General features: G+C 44.9%; 1 protein-coding gene across 1 annotated transcript; it reads right to left on the bottom strand.

Annotated features, from left to right (window-relative positions):
• Positions 1-447: 447 nt before the first annotated feature.
• Positions 448-21,121, bottom strand: T265_13772 (hypothetical protein; the record flags this gene model as incomplete). Its single annotated transcript, XM_009170457.1, has 10 exons — positions 448-506; positions 6,223-6,288; positions 8,190-8,307; positions 8,440-8,643; positions 10,399-10,632; positions 11,541-11,731; positions 17,416-17,542; positions 17,580-17,786; positions 20,482-20,721; positions 20,772-21,121. Coding segments are annotated over 10 exons (1,488 nt in total), but the record flags the coding sequence as incomplete, so codon positions are not given.
• Positions 21,122-23,199: the final 2,078 nt, after the last annotated feature.

Raw genomic sequence — 23,199 nt, forward strand, 5'->3', positions numbered from 1 at the left:
AGGAACAACTGTGGCGGTCCCCGAGGAAAAAAGGAATTACGCAAGAAGACAAGTGAAGTTACCATATTTTTGCTTCAAATATGCTAGTTTGCTAGATTCAGTCTGCAAAGTTTAAAATCTGCCAAACGATACTTTGTCTGATGAACTTTCGCCAAATGACCATATGAGGGAAATGAAGAAGTGGTTGCTCTTGAGACGAAAGTAACCTTTGGGTGATGTAGATGGACAGTCAACAATGTTACTCTTGAGGAAGCACTCCAAACAGAAGAAGAGTCCCAAGAAGAGCACAGAATTTGGAAAGAATGCGAACTTCATCATGTTGACGAGTTTTGCCAGACCGATTTTCCTTTTAGTTCTGTCAATTCAGAATCTCCGGATGCTGTCCAAATTGATGCGATCTGACAATCTTGATTCACTGCCACTCTGCTGCCAATGGGATGGACTTACCGTGCGATGCTTTTCGGATATGTGGGCGAATAGCTTGTTAATGCTGTGCAATTCGGGGCCTGAATTCACACTGCACGAACACCTGACTACTTTCGAGTGTCGTTCTCTGTTCGCCGGGGAGACAATGCAATTATGTAATGTTACGTGTGACTCCACATGAATACATTAGGATTAACTGTCGACTGCTGTACTACAGAATAGAGATTAAACTTTCCTTGATTATGTAGTGAGTAGTGACATGTGTAGTCTTCGCGTAGAAGTAGTCAAACTGATCATCAGGTTATTTGTAAAATACTCAGCTCACTGCGCCAGCCTGAACAAGGATGTCTGAAAACAAGCAAAAACTTGACCTATGAAATACGGAAGTGTACTGCATACTATTGGAGGGGTAGGGGGTTTTAGAAATTGCCAGGCATTCTACGATTTCGGTCACCACGCCCGGGACATGTCTTTGATAACCCGTGAAGATAGGAAGTAAGCGAACTAGCAGGTTCCAGGGCTCTATACCGTGAATCCTAATTAAACTATGCAGTTTCAAAAATTGTAGCTCATCTAACTACCTGATTATTTTTCATTTGCACTCTCAAAACCAAGTTGGTTTTGGTGGATTTCGAGAAACTACTACAATCGGCCAGAACCACGACCAAAAGTATAAGTTCGGCTTTTCATCGTATGGAAGAGAATGCCCACATACTATTATTCTCCAAGTGTAAGGCGGACACTGGTTCCTAAATACGAACCGCTGGACACAGAAATGGACAAGTCGCTCAAGATAAACCGAGCCTGTGCACTCGAAAGTTAGATACTTGGATAATAGATACCAGATTAAGTGGTAGGTAACAATGACATCGTTTTTTTATCCAAACAAACTTATCCCAAACGACACGAAAGTTAGCACAATAGTCACCTTAAATTTACTTAGCACCTGGTACCAGTTTAGTCTCCGTTCGATCAACATGTTACTGTGTTTGGAATGAGCTTATCCCTTTACACAAAGAACCAACTCCACTTATGTCAACGGAGAGCTCCAACCGGTTTTCCAGTCAAGCCTGTCCGTATGCACTCAAAACGAACGCATCATTTCGTCTTTCCCGGTTCAGGTTATCTGCCTGTATTACACACTTGGGACAAGCAGAGTCATAGTGTCTCCTCAGTCGCCTGATTCGGCTGCACTTGTACATTGTCTTACATGAGCTACAGAAGGAATGAGGTCCTGGCTTAGGGATGTCATGCACTAAAAAATCAGGAGTGGTTTGAGGGCTAAATGTAGGCAAAAAGCTCGGATTTTGCGGACGACGATCCACAGTTTTTCATAGTATGCTGCCAGAATCCTGCTTACCTTCGAAAATCCGTTTGAACCTATTTGACGAAACATTGGAAACCCCGAAACCAGCATGCAGCGGAACTACGCAGAAAAAGTGCAACCGATTGTTGTCTGAATCCTGTTAACTTTGCGTCAACGTGGCAAGTATGAGTACCAAACAAGACGAGCCCCATTTCAGTGCCAACAGTGGTGAAAACACTTACCACGAATAACATGTAAAAACATCAATGCTACATTATTCACTCACCAGATCCAGTCGTCATTACAGTTACCTAAACGTATTTTTGCATTTGAGACCACTCCCTACAATTTGAGGACCGCTGCATTATCACACGCTGACCACTGCTTAAATTCGGCGTACTTAAGGTGTGATTTGTACACCGAAAATTCACCCATGTCTAAAGCTTTATCAGCCTTCGACTCGTGACGTCAGGAGGGTGCTCAACAAAAGATGCTCACATGTACACGTGGGTGGTGAACTACGCCTCATCCAGAACAGTATAAAAGTTTAACTTCAATTGCAGAGGAAACAACCGAGCACTATCCGTCAGTCGGTTCTCATCAAGCAAAACGATCTATGCAGGTAATATTGAGTTTCCCGGTCCGAGTACTGAAATCGATAAGATATTTGCGCGAAATTAGGGACCTCAAGAATCAGAAAACAAGGCACAGGACCATTACGGCGAACATGAGTTAATTCCGTACGGCTGAACACTACTCGAGCGTCGATCACGTAACTTGGACGTTTACCAGGCTGCTCGCACATGTATAACAAAACAGAAAAGCACACGCATTGTGTGCTACGTACGACGAGCCTCATCCTATGGTCTCATCTTTCAGGATCAGAATTAAATGGACAACTCGTAAGAGTAGCGTAATTGGTCATCCTGTAGTTGAATCTGATATAACACAACCCACTATCGTTCAAACAGCCTTGTCGATAACAACCTGACCATCTGATTCCATTGTCACCCATCGCCTCAAATAATATTCCTCAGTCACAAAGAATGTCATATGAACCGTCGTTGTTTCCGCTGCTGTCCTCTAAAATGGAAATACAGGCCACAGGTTATTAGCTGCTACGATTGTCGTCACTGACGGTATATCGAGGATAGGCTGTTGTCTACAAGAGAGGATGGTGCAAATATAAAACACATGACCCACAAAATTACTACCGCCATGTCCTAGACTCTAACCAAACCGAATGCATTACGAGATTATGAAAAAAGGGAATGGGGTATGAGTGGGTGAAAGTCGACTGTAATCTACGAGTACGAAACGTGCGGAAAAAAACGGCATTTGCGAGATCACCTTATCCCGACTTCCTCAACCGGTGCACTATGGCTTCATTTTTCAAAGCTCACATGATATACTCATGTCGGTGCGTACGTGCGACTAGCAAAGGGATTGATCGACGGCGAAACAAACCTCACATCATTGTTACTCGCACAAAAATTCTCGTGACAGAATTACGACAGTGAATGTCGAATAGCCTCAGAGCTCTCTGGAACCGCACCCAAGAGAATATTATCGGCTTCAAAGTGTCTCAGTTGGCGTAAAGAAACGTTATCTGAAAACGAGTTTGTACAGTCACCATACAGCTGTCAACAAAGTGCTCATGAGATGAACTGAAAATGATTCCTTTACAACACGTTTAGTAAACTCTGAATAGTTGGTAGCGCGGCTCAGCACATTGTAGGAGATGGATCAATAGGGTGGATAAATCACACCGGTAGACATCGAATCAACGTGAGTTCGCTAAAGACACGTGAACTAAGTTCAAGCCTAACCGCAGTTTTTGATTTCCGACGGGACAAACTGCAATAGGTCACACACTTCACAAAAACAAATCTGCAGTGTTTGTTTTGTTAACTTCATCCATGGTGTCAATCGCAGGCGCGAAACAACCATCCCATTGGTTCCGAGGTTAACTTCACTTGTTCGCGGTTCCAATGCCTAACTTAGTCATACAACTAGGTAGCTCTGATTGGAGTCAACGTTTGAGAATCTGGAAGGGTATCGACGGTCTATTCCTACGTCAAACGTGTCGACGTATTTGGAAACATTCTTGTGGTCAATAGGACATTGATGGATGTTGAAAGTCAGAAAGTACGGAGTTGGTGCTTCGTCTGTGCTGGGAATCACCAGCACTGCGTATGCCACGAGTATCTAAAGAGATTAGCACCCAAGACCTCCCAAGAGATTTTAGACAACCCGATACTCAACTCGGAGATTACAAATGAACAGGCTATAGCAGCTCGCATTCGGAGACGAATGGCTTCACGGGTGACGACCCGTAAGACCACGTTTGACCCACGTTTGACCGGATCACAAAGATAAGCATCATTGAAACGTGTGGCATTAGCAATCTGTCGCAATTTGATAGCTCGTGTGAGTTTATTGGTTGTTGATCAGGTGGCTGTTGATCTGTTCGCCGAGCTTGGTAACTTACTTGCAAACGTTTCGTCACCATACGAGGCGAACAAATCAGCAGCCAACTGAACAACCAGTGGTGTGTAGCATTACCTTGTCTACGTGCAAACTAATCACGTTGCCAACTAGCAGCACGCAGCTCAGTGAACTACTACTAAGAAGGTCATGGATTCGAACTCGAACCACCCATTTCCATGAACTAATTACTCCCAGCCAATTTGAAGTAGCTACGTTGTGCCTTTCCAGTTTGTGGCATATACTGAATTCACTTCCAAAACCGAACATCCACCTGGGGCTTGAAAATATTCCCAATTCCCATAGTAAATTAATGTATAGTAGTAAATGATGTAAACTAATGGGTCTGAGTGGCTCACGCACGTTCTGCTGTTATTTACAACACTATTCAGGGCAATATACATCTAATAAACTCAATGATTTTGTTACCCAGCGCTATGCTGCTAGTGTCGGCTGGGATCAAACAAAAAACTCATTCATGAAGATGAACCGATCGATGTAGTAGATGAGTTCGTCTATCTGGGCAGCTACATAAGCCTTAACGGACTAGTGAAAGACAAAATCACTTCCATAACTGGGAAGGCCAGGGTGGCGTTTTCCAACCAATGAAGGTTGTGGATCTGACGTGACATCAAATTGACTGTCAACGGTAAAGTGTACAATACGCCAGCTCAATATGTCCTACTTTCTAAATCAGAGACGCGACCCCTGCATGCAGAGGACCTTCAGAGACTGTTTGACCATCAGTAATACTGAAGTACACCATATGGTTTTCGGGAGTCTCTCTCTCCCAACAGATCAACTTGTCACACGCCGATAAGGCCATATACTGCATACTACTTTGCCTCGTAGAGCTCTCCGCCCAGCCCTATATCAAATGGAAATGACTCAGAGGCAGTCAGTCCATGATATGGCAACAAAGGATAAAAGCTTTTACCAATCAACTGAGTCAATGGATAGGGACCGCAGGACGAAACAATGGTTGGTGCCCCTTACAGATATGGCCATGTCACGCAGTCAATGGAGCTCTTGCCTCAAGGCTATCGCATTCACTGCGTAGCCCTCATTTTCTGCCACACTGGACAAAGAGATCCAGTTGCAATCAGCGGATTAGGCCATCACCTCCAATGTGTGGCACTCATTCCCTTATTCTTCTAATTCCTGGTGGATGAAGCCGTAGCGGCTGGAACCACTGCACTTTGGTGCACGTTTTATGAGCTGGAAAAAATGCGAATTACATTCAACCAATTGTAATGTCGATTAACGGACCAGCAAACAATAACTCTTCACTCTTCTGTCAATGATGATGGCATACACTAAAGTTTAAAAGCCGGGGGGGCTTAAGCAAGGATTTCATGAGAATATGGAAGTGAGTGTGCAAACAATGTTGATGTTCGGGTGCGTTAACTGGCTGTTGATCAGGTGGTAGTTGATCCATTCACCGAGATTGGCGACGGGCTTGCAAACGTTTCGCCTCAATAAGGAGAAACACCATCAAAACGCGCAGTCAACAGCCGAACCAAGTTGATGCAAACCAACTCACCGGATAGAATGACATGCGCCACCCCATTGTGATACAAATTAGGAATTCTATACGAGTGGCGGCCAAAGTGCTGCACGGGCCGATAAAACTACTCCTTTCGTTTACCCTCCGATCCGCCTCTGACGGCATATATTGCCCCCATCGATCTAGCAGTTTCCATAACACGAACTCAACAGCAGGTCCAGAAGTGTGTATCAGCTACCTGCAAGTGAGATAACTCGGCCTGCGAGTTGGTCAGATAAATTTACCAAAACAAGAATGAAATGAGGTGTATGTGTAAATATCACGATCTTTTAGCTTTTTCATATGTTTTCCGTAAGAAACACTGAACAAGAAAATATGTCATATAGACGAAAACAGAGGGGTACATTAGAGAAGGTAGTAACTCGAGGATTCTTTGTGATCACTGCGGTTATGGCCGGTTCCTAGTCCACCTGCCATTCTCGGAAGAAATCATTACCTTTGTCGTCCACAACAATGAATGCTGGAAAGTCGACAACCTCGATACGCCATATTGCCTCCATTCCTGTAAACATGCAAACAGACACGAGTAACAATAAGCGGTCATCCCGAACTACCCTTAGTTATGACAAATACGACCAGAATTCTAATCTCCATCTATTTCCATTTGGCTTCTCTTTTAAACGATACAGCTTGTTGCTAGTCAGTAACTGAGTAAAAGAGGGTGCTCATTAGGTGACCTAATGCGAAGGCCTCAAAACATGCAAGCCACATGAATGTACATTTTTGCCTTTTCGTATTCAATTCAATTCGGTTTATTCGCTATAAGCCGTGTGCCATAGGCACAATGGTTCCAGCTGCTACAGTTTCGATCACCGGAAAACGGGAAAGTGGAACATACAACCAAGCCTTGGAGGCGAAGGCATGTTCAGTTTGTCTGGAAACCAGGTAGCTACGCGTTGAAGGTGATAGTTTTAATGCACGAGCGCCACTAACTGCACGATTGGGCTATTTCCGCTGTCATTAATCACTGGTGATTTAGGTCCCGGGAGGGAGGCGGTAGTTGCCCACCCGATTAAGTTGACTGGCAAGTGTTTTCGTACTTCGTTGCCAGTCATTCCCACTCAGCACAGATCTGGGAGAAAAGAGCACTCTAAGGTAGATGGTCTTCTGGCATGCGGAGTACATGTCTTAACCAGCGCGTGAGTAATTCATCTATCACGGGAGAGTTCCTTCTTCCTAAGACAATCTGGTGCACATCACCATTACTAATCCGATGTTCCCACCAGACCTGACTAGTGCTTCGGAGACACCGATGATAAAATACTGACATGCAGAGAAAAAGGAACCGAAGACGAAAATTCAACGTGTGTTGTTTAGGTGCCCACGAGGAACTGCTCTGTACGATCCAACTTTGCGCTGAGGTGGCGCAGACGCACATCAAGAGTTGCAACCTGACTGACCAGTTCCTTGTCTCTTGGAAAGCCCGAGAAAGCTCAGTGGCTAAGGAGGTAGCTTACTGACCGGAAGGTCCGTGGTTCGAATCCGACCTCTGTCCCTCGACTTGCCCTGTCTAGGCTTGGGCAACCTGGCAGTATCCCAGCCCTCGTGTGGCATGGCAGCTAGGCACCGAAAGTGTGCCATAGCTGAACGATCTTTTTTTATTCGAGCATGGTGGCTGGGTGTTACAGCTAGATGTAATCCCTTCTTGAACAAGTACCCTTCGGGATGGCAATTAATGAAAACCATGAACCCAGAAACTCCTTGGCTATGACTGGTCTTAGTAACTCATTCCTCTCTACAAAAATCTACTGTGGTCTATCGAGTGTCCACAGATGTCCACTTTCCAGCCATTGCTTTGGGTACCAGTAGGTGAAACGAGGAGGGACCTGCGCGTCTTCACCTTAAAATCCAAATCACGAGTGTAGGTAGTTCCCCATGGGTCCCTTTGTAACGATCAACAATCGCACATCCCAATTGAATGTTGGCTAAGATTTAGTTGTTAAACTCCTCTACTGCACAGTGGATGACATCTGCGACAAACTGACAATATTCATGCCATCAACCTGATAGTATTATGGCAAGAACTGAGCAAAGTCAAAGTAAGATAATACTGGTCCTGAAAAGCGATGCAGCAAGTATCGCCGAATGGCCGCCAAAAAATTATCAGTCCCAACCAAACTTTCGACTGCACCTGTCCAAACACTAGCGACTTGATCGCATTTCAGCCGCCTGGGTGTTCAATCTGGGTCAATACAGTGTTTTAAGAAGTGACGGTTACATATCGATAAGGCACTGGTGATATAACTGAAGGATCTGCGCTGGCGAACTCACCAACCGGCCATCGACTAACTAAATTTCTATCCAGAATGACCTTCAGGCTAATCATTCCTGGCCTAAAAATTAAGCAATTTGTTGTATGTAGCTAGGGGTAGTTCTTAAGAAGTGAAGAAAATGGGAACTCACCAAGTTCCGGATATTCCAAAACCTCCACCTTTTTGATGCAATTCTTTGCCAAAATGGCAGCTGGTCCACCAATCGAACCGAGATAGAAACCTCCATATTTTTTGCAAGCTTCTGTCACCTAGAAAAATCAGACAATTTTTGATTTAGTAAAAGCGTATCACAGTTATGCGTACACGAACTGGTGTCATTAAAACGAAGCAAACTCCACACGAAGTAGCTCAAGAAACCAAATCAAAATGAGCCGACTCACTTGTTTGGATCGATTGCCCTTCGCCAACATTATTTTGCTACCACCAGCCTTTTGGAACTGATCCACATAAGCATCCATCCGGCCAGCAGTTGTTGGCCCGAAAGAGCCGCTGGCATAACCAACGGGTGTCTTGGCAGGACCGGCATAATATACGGGGTGATCGCGCATATATTGAGGCATTGCTTCTCCGGCATCCAAACGCTCCTGTAAGTAATCATCCGACAACAAAAACTTTAAAAGACATGATACAAATACAACTTAAGTGAATGTAAGCTGGACAAGGACGAACAAATTCGATGGACAAAAAACTGTCAGGCAACGTCATAGTCACCTAGGGATCATGTTCAATATCAGGTTCTAGTCGTCACCATAGCGATTATCGTGGTAGAAGTAACGTAACTCTACTGGTCAACACCTATATAGACTGTAATAAACAAATGCCCTCCTAGAGCTCCATTACCTTTGAGATAACTGACAATCACTTAGACGGAGCGCCTCACAGTTAACGTCGTAAGGCTCTGATATTGGCGTTCGCAGTTTGTTATCTGGGTACCTAGGTGGTTTAGCAGCTAACCTGCCATTCTTTCTTCCTCGTGTATGATCAGATCTCATATGCTAGCCAACAGACGTGAGGGCTAGATTTGACAAGAGGTAAAACGGACTGGACGAAGAAGTCGGACGAGCTCATCAACATCCGGTGGTCATACTCGACCAATAGGATATAAGACCATTTCCATGAGACCGAACGGATTTAAAAGCCGAGAACTTCATTGACAGGAATATGTAACTCAAGCCGTATGGTTCACGTTTGTATACTGTCAAAGAGGCACTGCCTGAACGGGCATCTGTTTGTCTTGTGCTCGTGTGAAGTTAGACTCACGTTCAGTTAGCCAGTTAATCAGCCGCAAACCTGCCCATGTAGATTGCAGCTGCAAAACGCTATGTTCGTGGCTGTTGAGAAGATACAGAAGTTAAAACTGGGGTTCCATTCACTCTGTGATGAAAACTGGAGGAGCAAAGTACGGCTGATTCATCCCTACAGGAATTCACTTGCAGTATGAACCTTACAACGCGCGACTTTTCAGTTGATAGTGAAGACATAGTTCGGCAAGCGGTGGTTAACACACACCGCAACTTACACTTAAACAGAATATTGCACCACTCGTCTATAAATCATGCTGCCCATATCAAGTGATCCGTGTTGATTGGCCTTTTAATATAGATTTACTTCACTTACAGCTGAAACTTTATAGCTGGGAAACATAGCAGAACAAGCCTCATGTGAGCCACGTGCCCCGATTTCAAAAACTCGGCGAGTCTACCTAAAACAGCAATAAAGTCATCACTGATTTCAAAAACTCGGCGAGTACACTGGTGTCTACCTAAAACAGCAATAAAGTCATCACAGGAAAATAATGCTGGAGTGCCAAGTCAGCAAACCAAGAACTTGACCAAATCGATGGGTTCGTCTTTCTTCCATAGTTGAATTCCTCTCAGAAAGGTGCGAAGTGAAAGCCAGGCTGGTCAGTTCACATGAAAGGCTGACCTTCGGAGTTGCTAGAAAAATATTCAGTTCCAAAGGTGCGTTAAAAACGCGAGCTACCTCTCGAACATCGAAATAAAGTTCCCGAACATCCACCAACCAAGGCGGTAAAAGGGAGTAGTTAATCGGGAGACAAAGCATACACTGCGATTCTTTGACGACACAGTACCTATGTCTATCAACTTTAGCAACTTCAGTAATTTGATGGACTGTGGTTTTTCAAAAATACAGCGTTCCGACGCGAGGGGATTTTATCAGCAGGCAAAATAATCTGCTAATCACCGAACAAAAATTTCTTTGAAAATTTGCAAACATCTCGCGTCACAAGCAACTATGATCGTTGTCAAGAAGTGCCTCGCACAGACCGTGAGTAGAGAGCGTTTGTCTACCAATCGCCTACAAGAGCTACTTCTCACTTTGATTTTGGCATGAGCGGCATCACGAGCGACCACTAAGGTACCGGTGAGCGAAACTCGCGTTCGGATTGGATGCTTCGACAATACTGCCAAAACTTTATCCATCGGTTGGTTCAGGTCAACTTTGACAACGTCAGCCGAGAGTTTCTCAGTGTCTGGATCAGGCAAGTACTTTGATGGATCCGTCTCCAATTGTTCCAGAAATACACCATCGGCAGTTATTCGCCCCAGTATCTAAAAAAGATGAGTAAGTGTTTAGACGGTTAGGAGGAATGAATTCAGGGGAAACAGTCTGGGATAATAATATAAGGTGAATAGATGGTACGGTGTTCAATGGGAATTATCAATATGAAGGTCAATTAAAAGGCTATGATTAATTCGAAATTAGGTTTTTGCGAGGTGGTATGGGCTCGAGCTTAGGACTCCAAAGCACTGAACACCTCGAAGAGTAGCCCCGGGTATGATAAACTGGTCGGCAAACTAACTGCGTAGCCAAATAGAGACACTAGAAAGGAGTCGACGAGCACATGCAGAGCGCATGAGAATTGGTCCGCACAGAAAAAGCCTCAAACCTAGGAGTCATGATGGATCAAGACAAACGAAAATTGGGCAGAACCAGCCGTTTGAAATGCACGGAAACATCTGTGAATATTCTCAGGCAGAAGAGAAGTATATCGTTCAGCTGTAACACCCTTTCCGTGCCTAGCGGCCATGCCACCCGGAGGAAGCACGAGGGCTGGGATACTGCCAGGTCGCCCAAGCCTAGACAGGGGAAGTCGAGTGGCAGAGGTCGGGTTCGAACCACGGACCATCCGGTCAGTAAATTCGCGCTCTAACCAGTTGGGCCATCTCGCTCCAAGAGAGAAGTATCCCCTAATGAACGACCGAAACGAGGGGTCGGGATGTCCCAAAAGTAATTTTACCAGACTTATTGGAAAGGGAAAACAATAATGTGTATAAGCAACTATAACACATCGCTGACAGAGCAGCTTTGTTCTGATTCACAAACAAACAGTTCATGTGGGCTGCTGACATCCTAATGACCAGTGAAGTCAGGCGTTAAAGAAATGCAGGAAATCATGGACAAAACACATGACTCGTGCACATTCTGCCTGCGTGAAGAACAGGAAAATAAAACGTACCTGTCTATCAGCAGAGCAAGAAACCCCAATACCAACAGGACACGAGGCACCGTGCCTGGGCAGACGAACAACACGAACATCGTGACAGAAGTACTTCCCACCGAACTGAGCACCAATGCCAAGCTTGCGCGTCAATTCCAACACACGAGCCTCAGCATCTATATCTCGGAATGCCCGTCCATGTTCATTACCTGTTAGGAAACAATGAACGCATAACAGAAACGCATGAAAAGTGCTCGTTTACAAATAGGACGTGTCGTAAGATGGGCTATGGCACCAGAAAGAGCGAAATAGGCATCAGTGAAAATACAAGTTATTTACGTACCGAAGCAGATCGTCAATAATTCCAAGTTTACAGGTTGGTCGCACGTTTTTTGTAGAGATGGCTTAGTGATTAGGGCGCGAATTTACTGACCGTGGTTCGAACGCGACCTCTGCATCTCGACTTACCCTATCGAGACTTGGACAACCTGGCAGTATCCCAGCCCTCGTGCTTCCTTCGGGTGACATGGCAGCTAGACACCGAAAGGGAGTTACAGCTATTACAGTTATTATTATTACTACACTTATTATTATTATTACATTTAATAAATGTCCGCATCGTGCAGTGACAAAATTAACCATACTAGTAGAATAAATACCACATCAACCTTACGAACCTTTGCATGTTATTATCATCGTTGAAAAAACTCCAAACGAGAACAGTGACGTTTCAGTGTCAATTTATTTGAATAAAGCCTTACAGTGATTTGAAGAAATCGGACAGGAAGGGGAGTCAGGGCTAACCTAGAAAAAACATGCGAGTTGCCTGCATCCGCAGCACTCCATCGGACAAGCTAGGTAGAAACTAACAGCATGAACGCCAACGACATTAGTTAACCACTATATCTTTCAGTTTCAAACTAAACAAGGGTGTCACGTGGATCCTACCCTGAAAGGCGGAGAGCACTAAAGGCAATCGACCCTGTCGTAAGACCCTTCATTCTCTTCAACCATGTCAAATTCCCTTGACTAGATATCCGCCACTCCGAACTGGGCAAGGAGGAACGCATCCGTCTAGACAGGCTTAACACATGACCCAGCCGACCTACCTTGCATAACTGGATGCATTGCTTTACCGAAAACCCATCTCCTAATGACCACTACGAATCCGTTGGTTTCAGTCGACCACAGGTGTAGTTCTGAGACATCGGTGATCAAAGCCATGAAGATGTCCCATATCCCCCGAAATTATGGCTTTCGAGATTCGTGCGTTCACCTCATCTGCCACATTACCGTCAGAGCTAACGCAACTTTTGCGATAGCGTTCCGCAAACCTCAGTGTCACTCCTTGAATTCTCACATGCATGTTCAAAGGCATGACTTTGCACTTTGTGGGAGAAAACCACATGCCAGAAGGCTGGATGACCTTGATAGGCTTTTTTGGGTAATGTTTGAGCTTCCTGCTTTTTTCAGAAATGTAGGCGTCGTCTGCATACTCCAGGTCCACAAAGTTCTGGCTCGGAGAGATCTGAATACTCAAGTTTTTGAGACTTTCCAGTGTTAGTTCCACTAGCTGACCAATAAAGACAGCAAATGAAATGGAGAGAGAGAACATCCTCGTCGGACACCGCCGCCTGTAGGAAAACCTTTCGAGCTTTCTACGCATTCTCACGCGCCTATTACTATGCGAATAGAAACAGTGTATGGACTTCCAGCGAACACTCAGTGCTCAAACACAAGAAACCAGTCGACAGAATCGAACGCACTTTTTAAAACATGGAACAATAAAACTCTAGGCTGCCTAAACTCGTGCCTTGGCTGTGGCAATTAGATTGTAAAGGTGTGGTTCGTACATCTTCTTCCTGACCGGAGTCTTGCTGGCTGATCGCGGGGCCTATCTTCACGAGCTTTTGTAAGAAGACGTAGAATCAAGGCAAATAGTCTGGTCACACCGCAGTTCAAGCAAACTGGCACTTCTATGGGCTGGCGCGAATTGACTGGGGCGATTTTTTGGTCAAATTGCGGCAAGTAAGTTAGACAAGCACCGATTGAGGATTTCACGTCCATTTTTGAACAAAGCGGATGGGAGTGCGTCAGGACCAGCAGCTCGGTGACGTTTGGCGAACAAAACGCTTTTTTTCGTTTCAGAAGCCATCGAAGGCTCCAAATTCACTGCCCAGAGCTGCGTTGGCGGCAGGAAATCCGGCTGAGTAACTGCAGGGTGCCAGTTGAGTTGGTCTTGAAAGTGATCAGTCCGACTATTCAGGTGCTCTTCTTTGTTGTTATCAGTAATTGTCTCACATGAGGCTTAGTTAAGCTCGTGGCGCGTATCAAACGGAACAGTTTACGCACATTGAGTCTCTCGCCTCCTTCATCTCTTCAGCTTTCTTAACACATGACCCTCTTCAATCCGCGCAGATACTCTTTTTCACTTGAAGCCTGACAGCTCGTCCAGTGCGTGATCCAAATCCACATAGATGACAGTCAGCAACCGACCAATGCCACCTATGGCTAACAGTAATGTGGTCTACCTGTATTGGAATTTGGCTCGAAGGCTGGGGCACCATGTGGCCAAGCGGCTTCGGTTGTTTAGGAAGTTAATTCTGCACAGAAAGTCTGTTGTCGGTACATACCTGCAGTAGGCGTTAGCCGTCATCCATGCAGTGAAGCATCGGTGTTCAACACCGATGTCATGCTGTCGACGATGATGATGATAATGTCTCTATTTCGGTCTTATACGACCGCCCAGAGATGCACAACCAGAAGCGAGCGGAAAAAGATGAGGTTGTTTCAACAACCGTCCTTGTGTCTTGAATCTTTATTTCAATAAAAGCGAGTGAAACGTACACACAAGAGAAGCCTGTTGGCCGACTTTTTTCAGAATGCAGAAGCCAAAAGCTGTCAGATGAACTGAGCATCGGTGTTTGAGGTATATAGCTGACAGCAGTGAGCTCGAATGGATCTGGTGATGTAGAAATATTGGTTGCTCGGAAGCGTTGATTGGGTGTGACTCAGGTGGCCGTTTGTCAGTTGGTCAAACTTGGCAATTTGCTCGCATACGTTTCGGCATCAGTCGTGAGGACATCATCTACAAGCGAACTGCCAAGATCGTATCAACAATCACCTGATCTACAAACGAAGAATTGATCTGCGGTATACGCAGGGAAAGAATGAATATGTGAAATAGAAGGTAGGTTTCATTAGGGGACTGTTTTGGTTTATGCGCCCTGTTGTAGCACCAAGTAAGACAACCCGGATGACAGCACCAGGCGATGGTCGACGCGAAATGAACTTATTTATAACTGTGCGACTCGTTTTTACGTGGGCTGGGATACTGTCAGAGCGTATCAACCAAGATGTGTCCCTGCCCTGCTGAAAAAATCGCCTGATGCTCGCGGGCACGTAGTTCGCGTGTCAGCCTAAGACAGCGAATAATCACCGATGTCAGAAGCCCTATTACAGAAGAATCTAACTGACTTTTTTGTGATTCCTGTATTCACAAAGTGCTCTCTTTGGTGGTGGAAACTACTATCGGCTCGTTCAGTCGTCTGGATGACCTCCTTTATCCACATGGACGCAAATGAGGGATAAGGCACTGATTAAGGAATTCACCATGGTTCTTGAATATAACAGGTGAAAACTTGTCGGGAAGAGCAGGGTTATGCTTGAGGAGGGATATACGCCAGTTCAGCTAAGGCCGAAAAGAATTCTTCCTCATGCTGGTATGTTAAATTACAGCACGAATACCGCTGGGGTCAATTAAGTTCCCACATCACTGATGGTCGGATTCACCAGAGTAAGGACTAGTCGTTTGAATTCGACGCAAAAGCCGAACGATAAATAAAAACACGCTTACCGGTGGGTCACTAAAACCGACCGATACCCAAAACTGAATGCCCATTCTGCTACCACAAATTTATGTCACATCAGTCAGAGAACGCCAACTTGTGGTTACATCTACTCATTTGCAGCCTTTTGCTGCCAGAGGTTCGGTAGACATCAAGCTAGTGCTGTCCAACAAAATGTGCAGCACGTCTACTATTCCAAGACAAGGATAGTTAGTTACGAGAACCCACAAATGGTCAATAAGGACCCTTAAATACAAATTAAGTACGAGCAAGAAGAAATACCCCTCAGCAATTATAAATTCATAGATACTTCGGTATCCAACTGATGCCAGCTGGGGAGGACTCGAAAAAGCCCAGTGGTCAAGGTGCGAAATTACTGAATGGAAAGTCCGGAGACCAGGCCTAACCCCGGCATCTCGACTGTTTCTGTCTAGGCTGGGACAACCTGGCAGTATCTCAGCCCTCGTGGCAGCTGTATACGCAGCTACATGCTACAGCTCAACAAAGAGCGGCTGATATCCACGCATGATGTTTCCCCAGGAATGACCAAGTCAAATGAGTCCCGTCCTGTTGGAGTGACATGTGGTGGATTGGACGCTGGAGTCACTAACGCTTAGGTGACTCGGTCAGATAACGCACATTAGGTTATGTGTAATAGCAGCTAATAAGCATGACATGGCGTGGGAGGGAATGAACAACAAGCAATAATGCACACATGCCTCACATGCGGCATGTTAAGCAACTAGATGGTTCTGCCGCAGCAATCGTCGCAAGAGACATATGGCAGGAACGGGAAGAAATATTAAAGTTTAGTTTGGAAGGATATCGATGGGAATGTACTACGGAAGGGGGACGATTTCTGTCCAGCACAAGTGTGACAGTCAAGCCTATCAATGAACTTGGGCGGCGATGCCTCTCCACCTCAAGTGATTAAAACTGTTGCAACATCACAGAGCGTCACACCCAGAGCCCTAGTGATGTGTAGAAGGAGCTACTTCATCCAGCCACTTTATTTGGCCATTCTAGTGAAGATCCACGGCCTTGTCCCTTAACTACAGAGCCGAACGCATACCGGTCATAGTTCTCAATCAACTATCCCAGTCCATGTTACCAAGGTCTTTCTAATCGTGCCCACCGTCACAGCTAGATACCAGACCGATTTTGTGAAACAAAAGGCATCTTCTTATATGATCGAATGTGAAAGCCGTGAGCACTGATTCTAAGTGAACGTTTTGATCTGCTGTTAAAAATGGTCGACAGCTATTGACTAGTTTGACACGTGCTTGGGTAAACGACTGCTCGCGAAAGACCTGGGAGCATAATGCCTATGAAAGGCACTCACATCTAACAAATTCAGCTCAACAGCTCCCCTAGCCAATGATGCCAGATATCCCAGCCCAGTACGCACGATTTTTTGGGTGATGAACGAATATGCTACTCATTATCGGCGAAGTACTGGGACACGTTCTTGTCTTGGGCCATAGCTGAGTGCCTTGCCATGATATGACCATAAATGAAAAGCTCAGCTAGGCTGCAAGAGTTTAAACTGCGGTAGAACGACTGATTAAGTCATATGATGGACATGTAGTATGTTTAAGTACCTCAGTTACGTAGTGCAAGTGTCAATTTAGAACCTTCAAAATAAACAACGGGGTGGACAAATGATTAAATCCCTCAGCCAACATACGAGATTTAGTGTTCAGCTAGTAAGGATGAGGTGTTCACAGCAAGGACACCTGGAGGTTGTTTTCAAACTATCCTATCATGCTAAACATTTCTGTAGCGCAGTGAATAGGGAAAATGAAATACACTTCTCAATGCAAAACCACTTTTGTGATTTTACTGACAACCTCGTCCACTTCGTTCCTGAAGTGTATTCTGCAGACTGGTATACTCCATGCTGCTTACGAATGGTTGTCTGAACCAGCTGACCGCTTTTTTGGAAGCAGGGTCCCTGTCTAATTTTAGCAAAAAAATCTACGTGAAAACTTGAAGAGCAATACACCTATTGTTTTACGCATTGTTTAGAAGTATATAGAACTAACCGCACGTGGGTAAGTTGTCCAAATACTTGCAAGACGCCAATTTCACGGTTTTCAATGTCATTTCGGCTGAAGTTCCACCAACAACCACAGCCAAGTGGTACGGGGGACAAGCTGCAGTTCCAAGAGTCTAGAAACTGGTATGGATGGAATAGGAGATAACGCACCTTGATTTTTTCATTGATAAATGCATATAGTTTTTCGGGGTTCAAGAGTGCCTTGGTCTGCTGATACAAAAACGTTTTGTTAGCAGACCCACCACCTTTGGCGATAAACAGAAAGTTGTATTCGTTCCCACCGGTACTATACAATTCAATTTGGGCAGGTAGATTGGTTCCCGTATTCTTCTCTGTGAACATGTCAACTGGAGCAACCTAACAGAGAGGGAATTCGGTTGGCAATGAATGAGGAGCAAAAACATGCACTCGTAGAATTTAATTTTTACTTGTACCACTAGTGCTTTCTGGATGTGCAACAGACCCGTTGTGCTAAGTCTGATGCAACACTAGTAAGTAAGCGCAAAGCTGTCAATTATGAGCAGACGAGTCGAGTATAATATGGATATCTACGTGACAATGTCAACGCAAAATGTTCTTCGCGACTGTGGATGCAGCCCTGATACAGTGCCGGTTACTTGAATGTGATTCAAAAATCGAGCTAGGTTGGGCGTTTGGAGACAACAGAAAATCCGAACTAGCGGTTCGATTAACCACTACCAGTAAGTCGATTTTGAGCTGAGTTACTCAATCAGTTTCAGGTACCTACTTCCTATGTGGGCGGTAAAATCCTTCCATAAGACGCAAAGAACGTGAGACTAAAATACCTAGAAGCATTGGGCAGTGTCTTTGAAGGTTTTGTGAGCATACATCCAGGAGCACTAGACCAATCCAAATATTTCCTCCTAAGTTCTTTCTACATGGTGGCCAATAAAGTATAGACTGATGTCTTGATTTTTGAAGCATTTTGAATGTTTCAATGTCCCGACTGCAATTGTGTTGTTCCGCAGCACTTTTATGCTGACATGTTCCATAGAGGGAGATATGCCTTTAGCAGGAGTCCAAAGTTGTTGGGAGAAACAGTTCGGCTTCATTTTTGGTATCACCAACATCACTCTTTGTTGCCACTTAGTCCTTCGCAATATGCTTTCATGCCATGTTAAAAACTGACCAAATATTTGCCTTACTTATTGTGAATTGCAAAGCTCCTGTTTTATCTGGTAAGTTTCCTACACAGGTGTGGACTGAAGAAAACCCACGGTCACATATCGCCTGTAAATGACGATTAAGGACAACAAGAAACTATAAATCAAAAAACGCAGGATAGAGTGTGATGGAGGTTACCTCGGTTTTTAAATGGTTACAGGTTATATGAGCTCACAGAGAGAAGGACAAATAAGAAAGACCAACTCTACGATGCGGAGTAATAAGCAAAGACGCTGAATATGCAGAGACGTTACCCGAGTGAAAGATGTAGGCTAGTCGACAGAAAGTGCAGGCTCCGATGAAACTTTTTCCATGGAGAGGACGGAAGAATGAAGCGTTGTGGCCGTGAGAAAGTACTTGTGTCAGAGAAGCTACATCAACAAGGCATACTATTTTATGCCGAATGGGGTCCGCGGCTAAATGAAAACTGCTGCACTCCAAAACTGACACACTCTAGGATGAGACGAATTTGGGACTTACAAAGATATTTTTGGCGAGGCGAAGAATTTCATTCTCGAAAAAAACTTCCAAATGACCGCGTCACGAGCACCTTGATGTGTAATGACCAGAAGTTGTCAGTGAAAAAAGAGGCCAAGAAGGTTGAATGGCGAAGAGTGGGAAACAGAGCACCAGATTGGGAGACTTAAGTTGCCAGCAGAATTAGGGGAAACGGACTATTGGAGGGACTTAGAAGAGTTGAACATACGACCAGCCCCGGTACAGGAAGCTGGCAAGGTCGGTGTTCAGAGCCCTAGAGGCAGTCTGAGCGAAGCAGAGTGGTGGGAGTAGGACAAACAAAAGTGCAGAGAGACTAGGGGCTCCAAAGAAATGGATGGAAGAATCGATCGAGTAGAGATCGCTCAAATAAAAAAGAACGGGATAGATGAGAGCACAAATGGTGAGAAAACTCCAATGCTGATTTTCCGAGTTCATTCGTTTTTCAGAACCGATATGCAGCCCGCATATGGGAAATCAGACGAACTCAGTCAAACCCCTTTGATATATCAAGGGCAACCATGCTCATATCACCAAGAATCCATGAAATCAAACATGGTACACAAGCCAAAATAAAAGCCGTGGAACGGTGGCGCTTAAACCCATGTAGTAAATATGGGGAACGTTGTCTTCGTACGTTTGGTCAATATTGCTATAAAACTTTAGACAAAGTGAAGGTAATCGCGATGAGTCAGTAGTTGTTTGAAGAACTGCGGAAAAACGGGAAGAACAACTGAATTCTTCTAGCCGGAAAAACACTAGCCAGAAGGAATAGACCATGCTTTGAAATGATTGGGGTAACTTCAGAAGCACAGCTGCTGGACATAATTAGATGAATGCCATCCGAAGCAGGCGACTTGGAAGCGTTTAGTTCTGACAGGAGACGTCGAACACCTCCCATTATGATAACTGACAAAAACAAGTTGCAAAAGCTGGGTACAGAGTTACGGGAGATAGTGAACTGGAAATAAAAACCTGGATAAATACCTCTGCATACACTGGTCTCAATCCATTCAACATTCGACTAGGTTTTTAAACACCTCAAATGCTTCAAGCTTCTGCGGAATACGTGGATGGCTAATAACACGTTGCTTTTAACCTACAGAGGACTGGATAAAAATTTTCAGCGCAGATTGATGGGCGCTCATGGTGAGACAGCGATGAACGTCTGAAGAACGTCAATCGCTGTGGCGATTCAAAAGGATGGTGGCGCACAGGAAGCAACCCACTAGTCCACACGAAGATTACAGTCATTGTTATCCTGATGCATGTAATTGATCGTTCCTTACGAAACTGAAAGCCACTGGACAGGTCCTGATCGGGGCCTCGAGGACCAATATATGTCACATCACAAGCCATGTAGGGTACTTACTTGTGAATATCTTAAGTTGGTTGAGGTATATGTGTCGTATATGCCACGCGAAATGGCTTCCGCGTCTCTTCCGTCAGTCCAAACGTACTGGCCCTTCTTCCCCATACAGATAGCTGTGCCCGTGTCTTGACAACCGGGAAGAACCATCCCTGCAGCAATGTTCGCGTTCTTCAGCAACTCGAGAGCAACAAATTTATCATTGTTAGAAGCATCTTTATCTTTCAATATATTGGATAACGACTGAAAGTTTAAAAAAAAGTTCGAAAGTTCTTAAGAACGTATTTGCCTACTTCCAGGTGAGAGGGTCTGAGTAGATGAGCAATGTCCACCATTGCTTGAGCTGACAGCAGTCGTAGAGCTTCAAAATCCACCTGTAAAACACGATGTCCACCAGCATCAATCGATGACACATGATTCCCTGGACGGTAACTAGACGGTCATGAGTTTCCCGAACAAACCTGTTAGTTTTTTAAAGGGCGTATCTTTGTAAACGGGTTTAGTCGTTTCGAAAATGTCCTGGTAAAAGAAGGGCTTTGCCGCTTGCGAAGCAAATCGATGGGTTAGAAAAACCGACCCAGGTCTTTTGAGTTTGCCTAGCGCTGTCCTGATCATTCTCAAGTAGGTCACGACCTGGTCAGCAACGAAAGAAACCTTGTGTGTGATTGGCTGGGAATTTACCAATCAAGCACAGATTTCATGATGGTTCGTGGGTAAGGGGTAAGCCTCGTTCACACTAGCCCTCCAGGTGGCAAGCAACCACGAGGCGAAAATATACGGTTCCTCGACAGCTTTGGAGACGACTAACTTCCGGAGAATGGAGAGATTTCTCGGAAACTATGATGTTTCCTAAGTTGCTACATCCTAGCTGTCAATGCCTATGCTTATGCCCATGCCTATATAAATGCCTACGCAATCAAATTGCTCAGATAAGCGAACAAGCCGACGACCATGCTTCAAACCTCTTCTGCAGCTCCATGATGCAGAGTGTTTGAGTGACTGGTTTTCCAAGGTTAACCAGCACCTCGAATTTCGAAACATTGGACATTGAAACATGGTACGACAATTTGACGGAGAATGGGATTTCCCTAAAGTAATGAATGTTGGCCGATAATCAACAATCATTAAAAATTGGTCTGAAAACACTGTCCGAAAGAAGGACAACTTCACATAAAGATTTGGCATTTGAGGAGATTACTTCGTTATGTGGAAATCTCTTCAGAGTCGCAGTTGCTCGGATATATTTGAACGTACTCAAGGGCGCAGAAATCATATTTTTAACTGCTGGTATGGTCTAGCACGAGACCCCCGTGAGAACTGTAGGATCTCTGTTGAAAAATTGGTTTCTTCATGTGTTTTCTCCCGTGTTATATTCTGAAGTGCAGAAAATATAAGTCGTCGTCCATGGCGACTCAAGCGGAACAGCCATTCATGGGCTGTTTAGGAGTTGCCAATCGTTGCAGAAAACGTCCCACCTGACTAAGCTGCTACAACGGTTGCTGGGTTTTTATTGTAGTGCGCTCTGCACCAGTTGAACGGCAAGGTTTTATCTTCATCGGTAAGTGAGCCCTTGATAGGGCTGTGGGGAAGATCAGTGGGTTTGCAGGAAGCACGAGCAGAGAGTATGACAGGGTGGTCAGAAATTTGGGGTTCTGTGGCAAATTCAGCGAGTTCAGACGGTCTTTTAGGGCATATAATATGCTCAGCCAGGAAACTGTAGAGACTGGGTGAACTAGGGGACAACCCTCACAATGGGTACAACAGTCGTGGTGGCGTCATCACGTCGTCGAATATGCGTTCATGGACAACCCGTAAGTGAACAGCAGGACAAACTAAGTCCAGCATAGTCTCGCTATTCTTGAATCCATCAGGGCCACCGTTGTTTGTTGCTGTCGTTCGAACAAGGCAACAAGGTAGCCTTATTTAGATTGAAGATACAAAATATGAAGTAGTATCAAGGAGGCCCACTGGATGACGCACGGGAATAGGTTGGACTTCGGCCCGAAAGAGCAGCCAGCTGAAACCGGTCACAATTTGAAACTGGCCGAAACGAAAATCGATATTCGTGTAAGGATAGTAGGAGTGTTGATATGCGCTCGATGAGAACGGGCACTGCCTTATGTGATCATTAGGGACATTTATTAGCCAAGCTAGGTGCTGCTCTCTGTACCCGATTTAGAGTGGCGGAAAAAGAAAGTGAACAACCCCTGACCTGGCAGATGGTTGTGAAAAAGATCGCGAGTCATTTTGATGCTGTAGGTGCTATTCGCCTCCATGGATTGAAACCGCATCATTTTCACCGTGCCTGGATGTGAGATATGGCTGCTAATGAACGTGAGTCACGTTCTTGTTGTTAGTTTTCTGTCCGTTGTTCGTGGGCCATTTTGTATGAACGCATACCTGATGCTTATTCTGAAGCACGGAGATTTTGGTGGTGCACATCATCGCGAGCGGTGTGAGTGCTTTTATTCGTGCGGCTTTCTGTGTATGAATGCATTTTAACGTTTGTAAGATCCGGACGGTTATGGATCTCACAGGAGGATTGCGACTATTAAATTATACGCAGTTCGCAGCCAGTAGTCAATAGAAACAGACAGACGTGCGGCAGCAGAGATATATTGAGGACTGACAGGAACTGGTTAATCAACAATGACGCAATCAGCAGGAGCGGGAAATAGTCACTGACGCAGCAGGGATTTCTATAGGAGCAGTCTGACAGTG

Source organism: Opisthorchis viverrini, assembly GCF_000715545.1.
Source record: "Opisthorchis viverrini unplaced genomic scaffold opera_v5_103, whole genome shotgun sequence".
NCBI lineage: Eukaryota > Metazoa > Platyhelminthes > Trematoda > Opisthorchiida > Opisthorchiidae > Opisthorchis > Opisthorchis viverrini.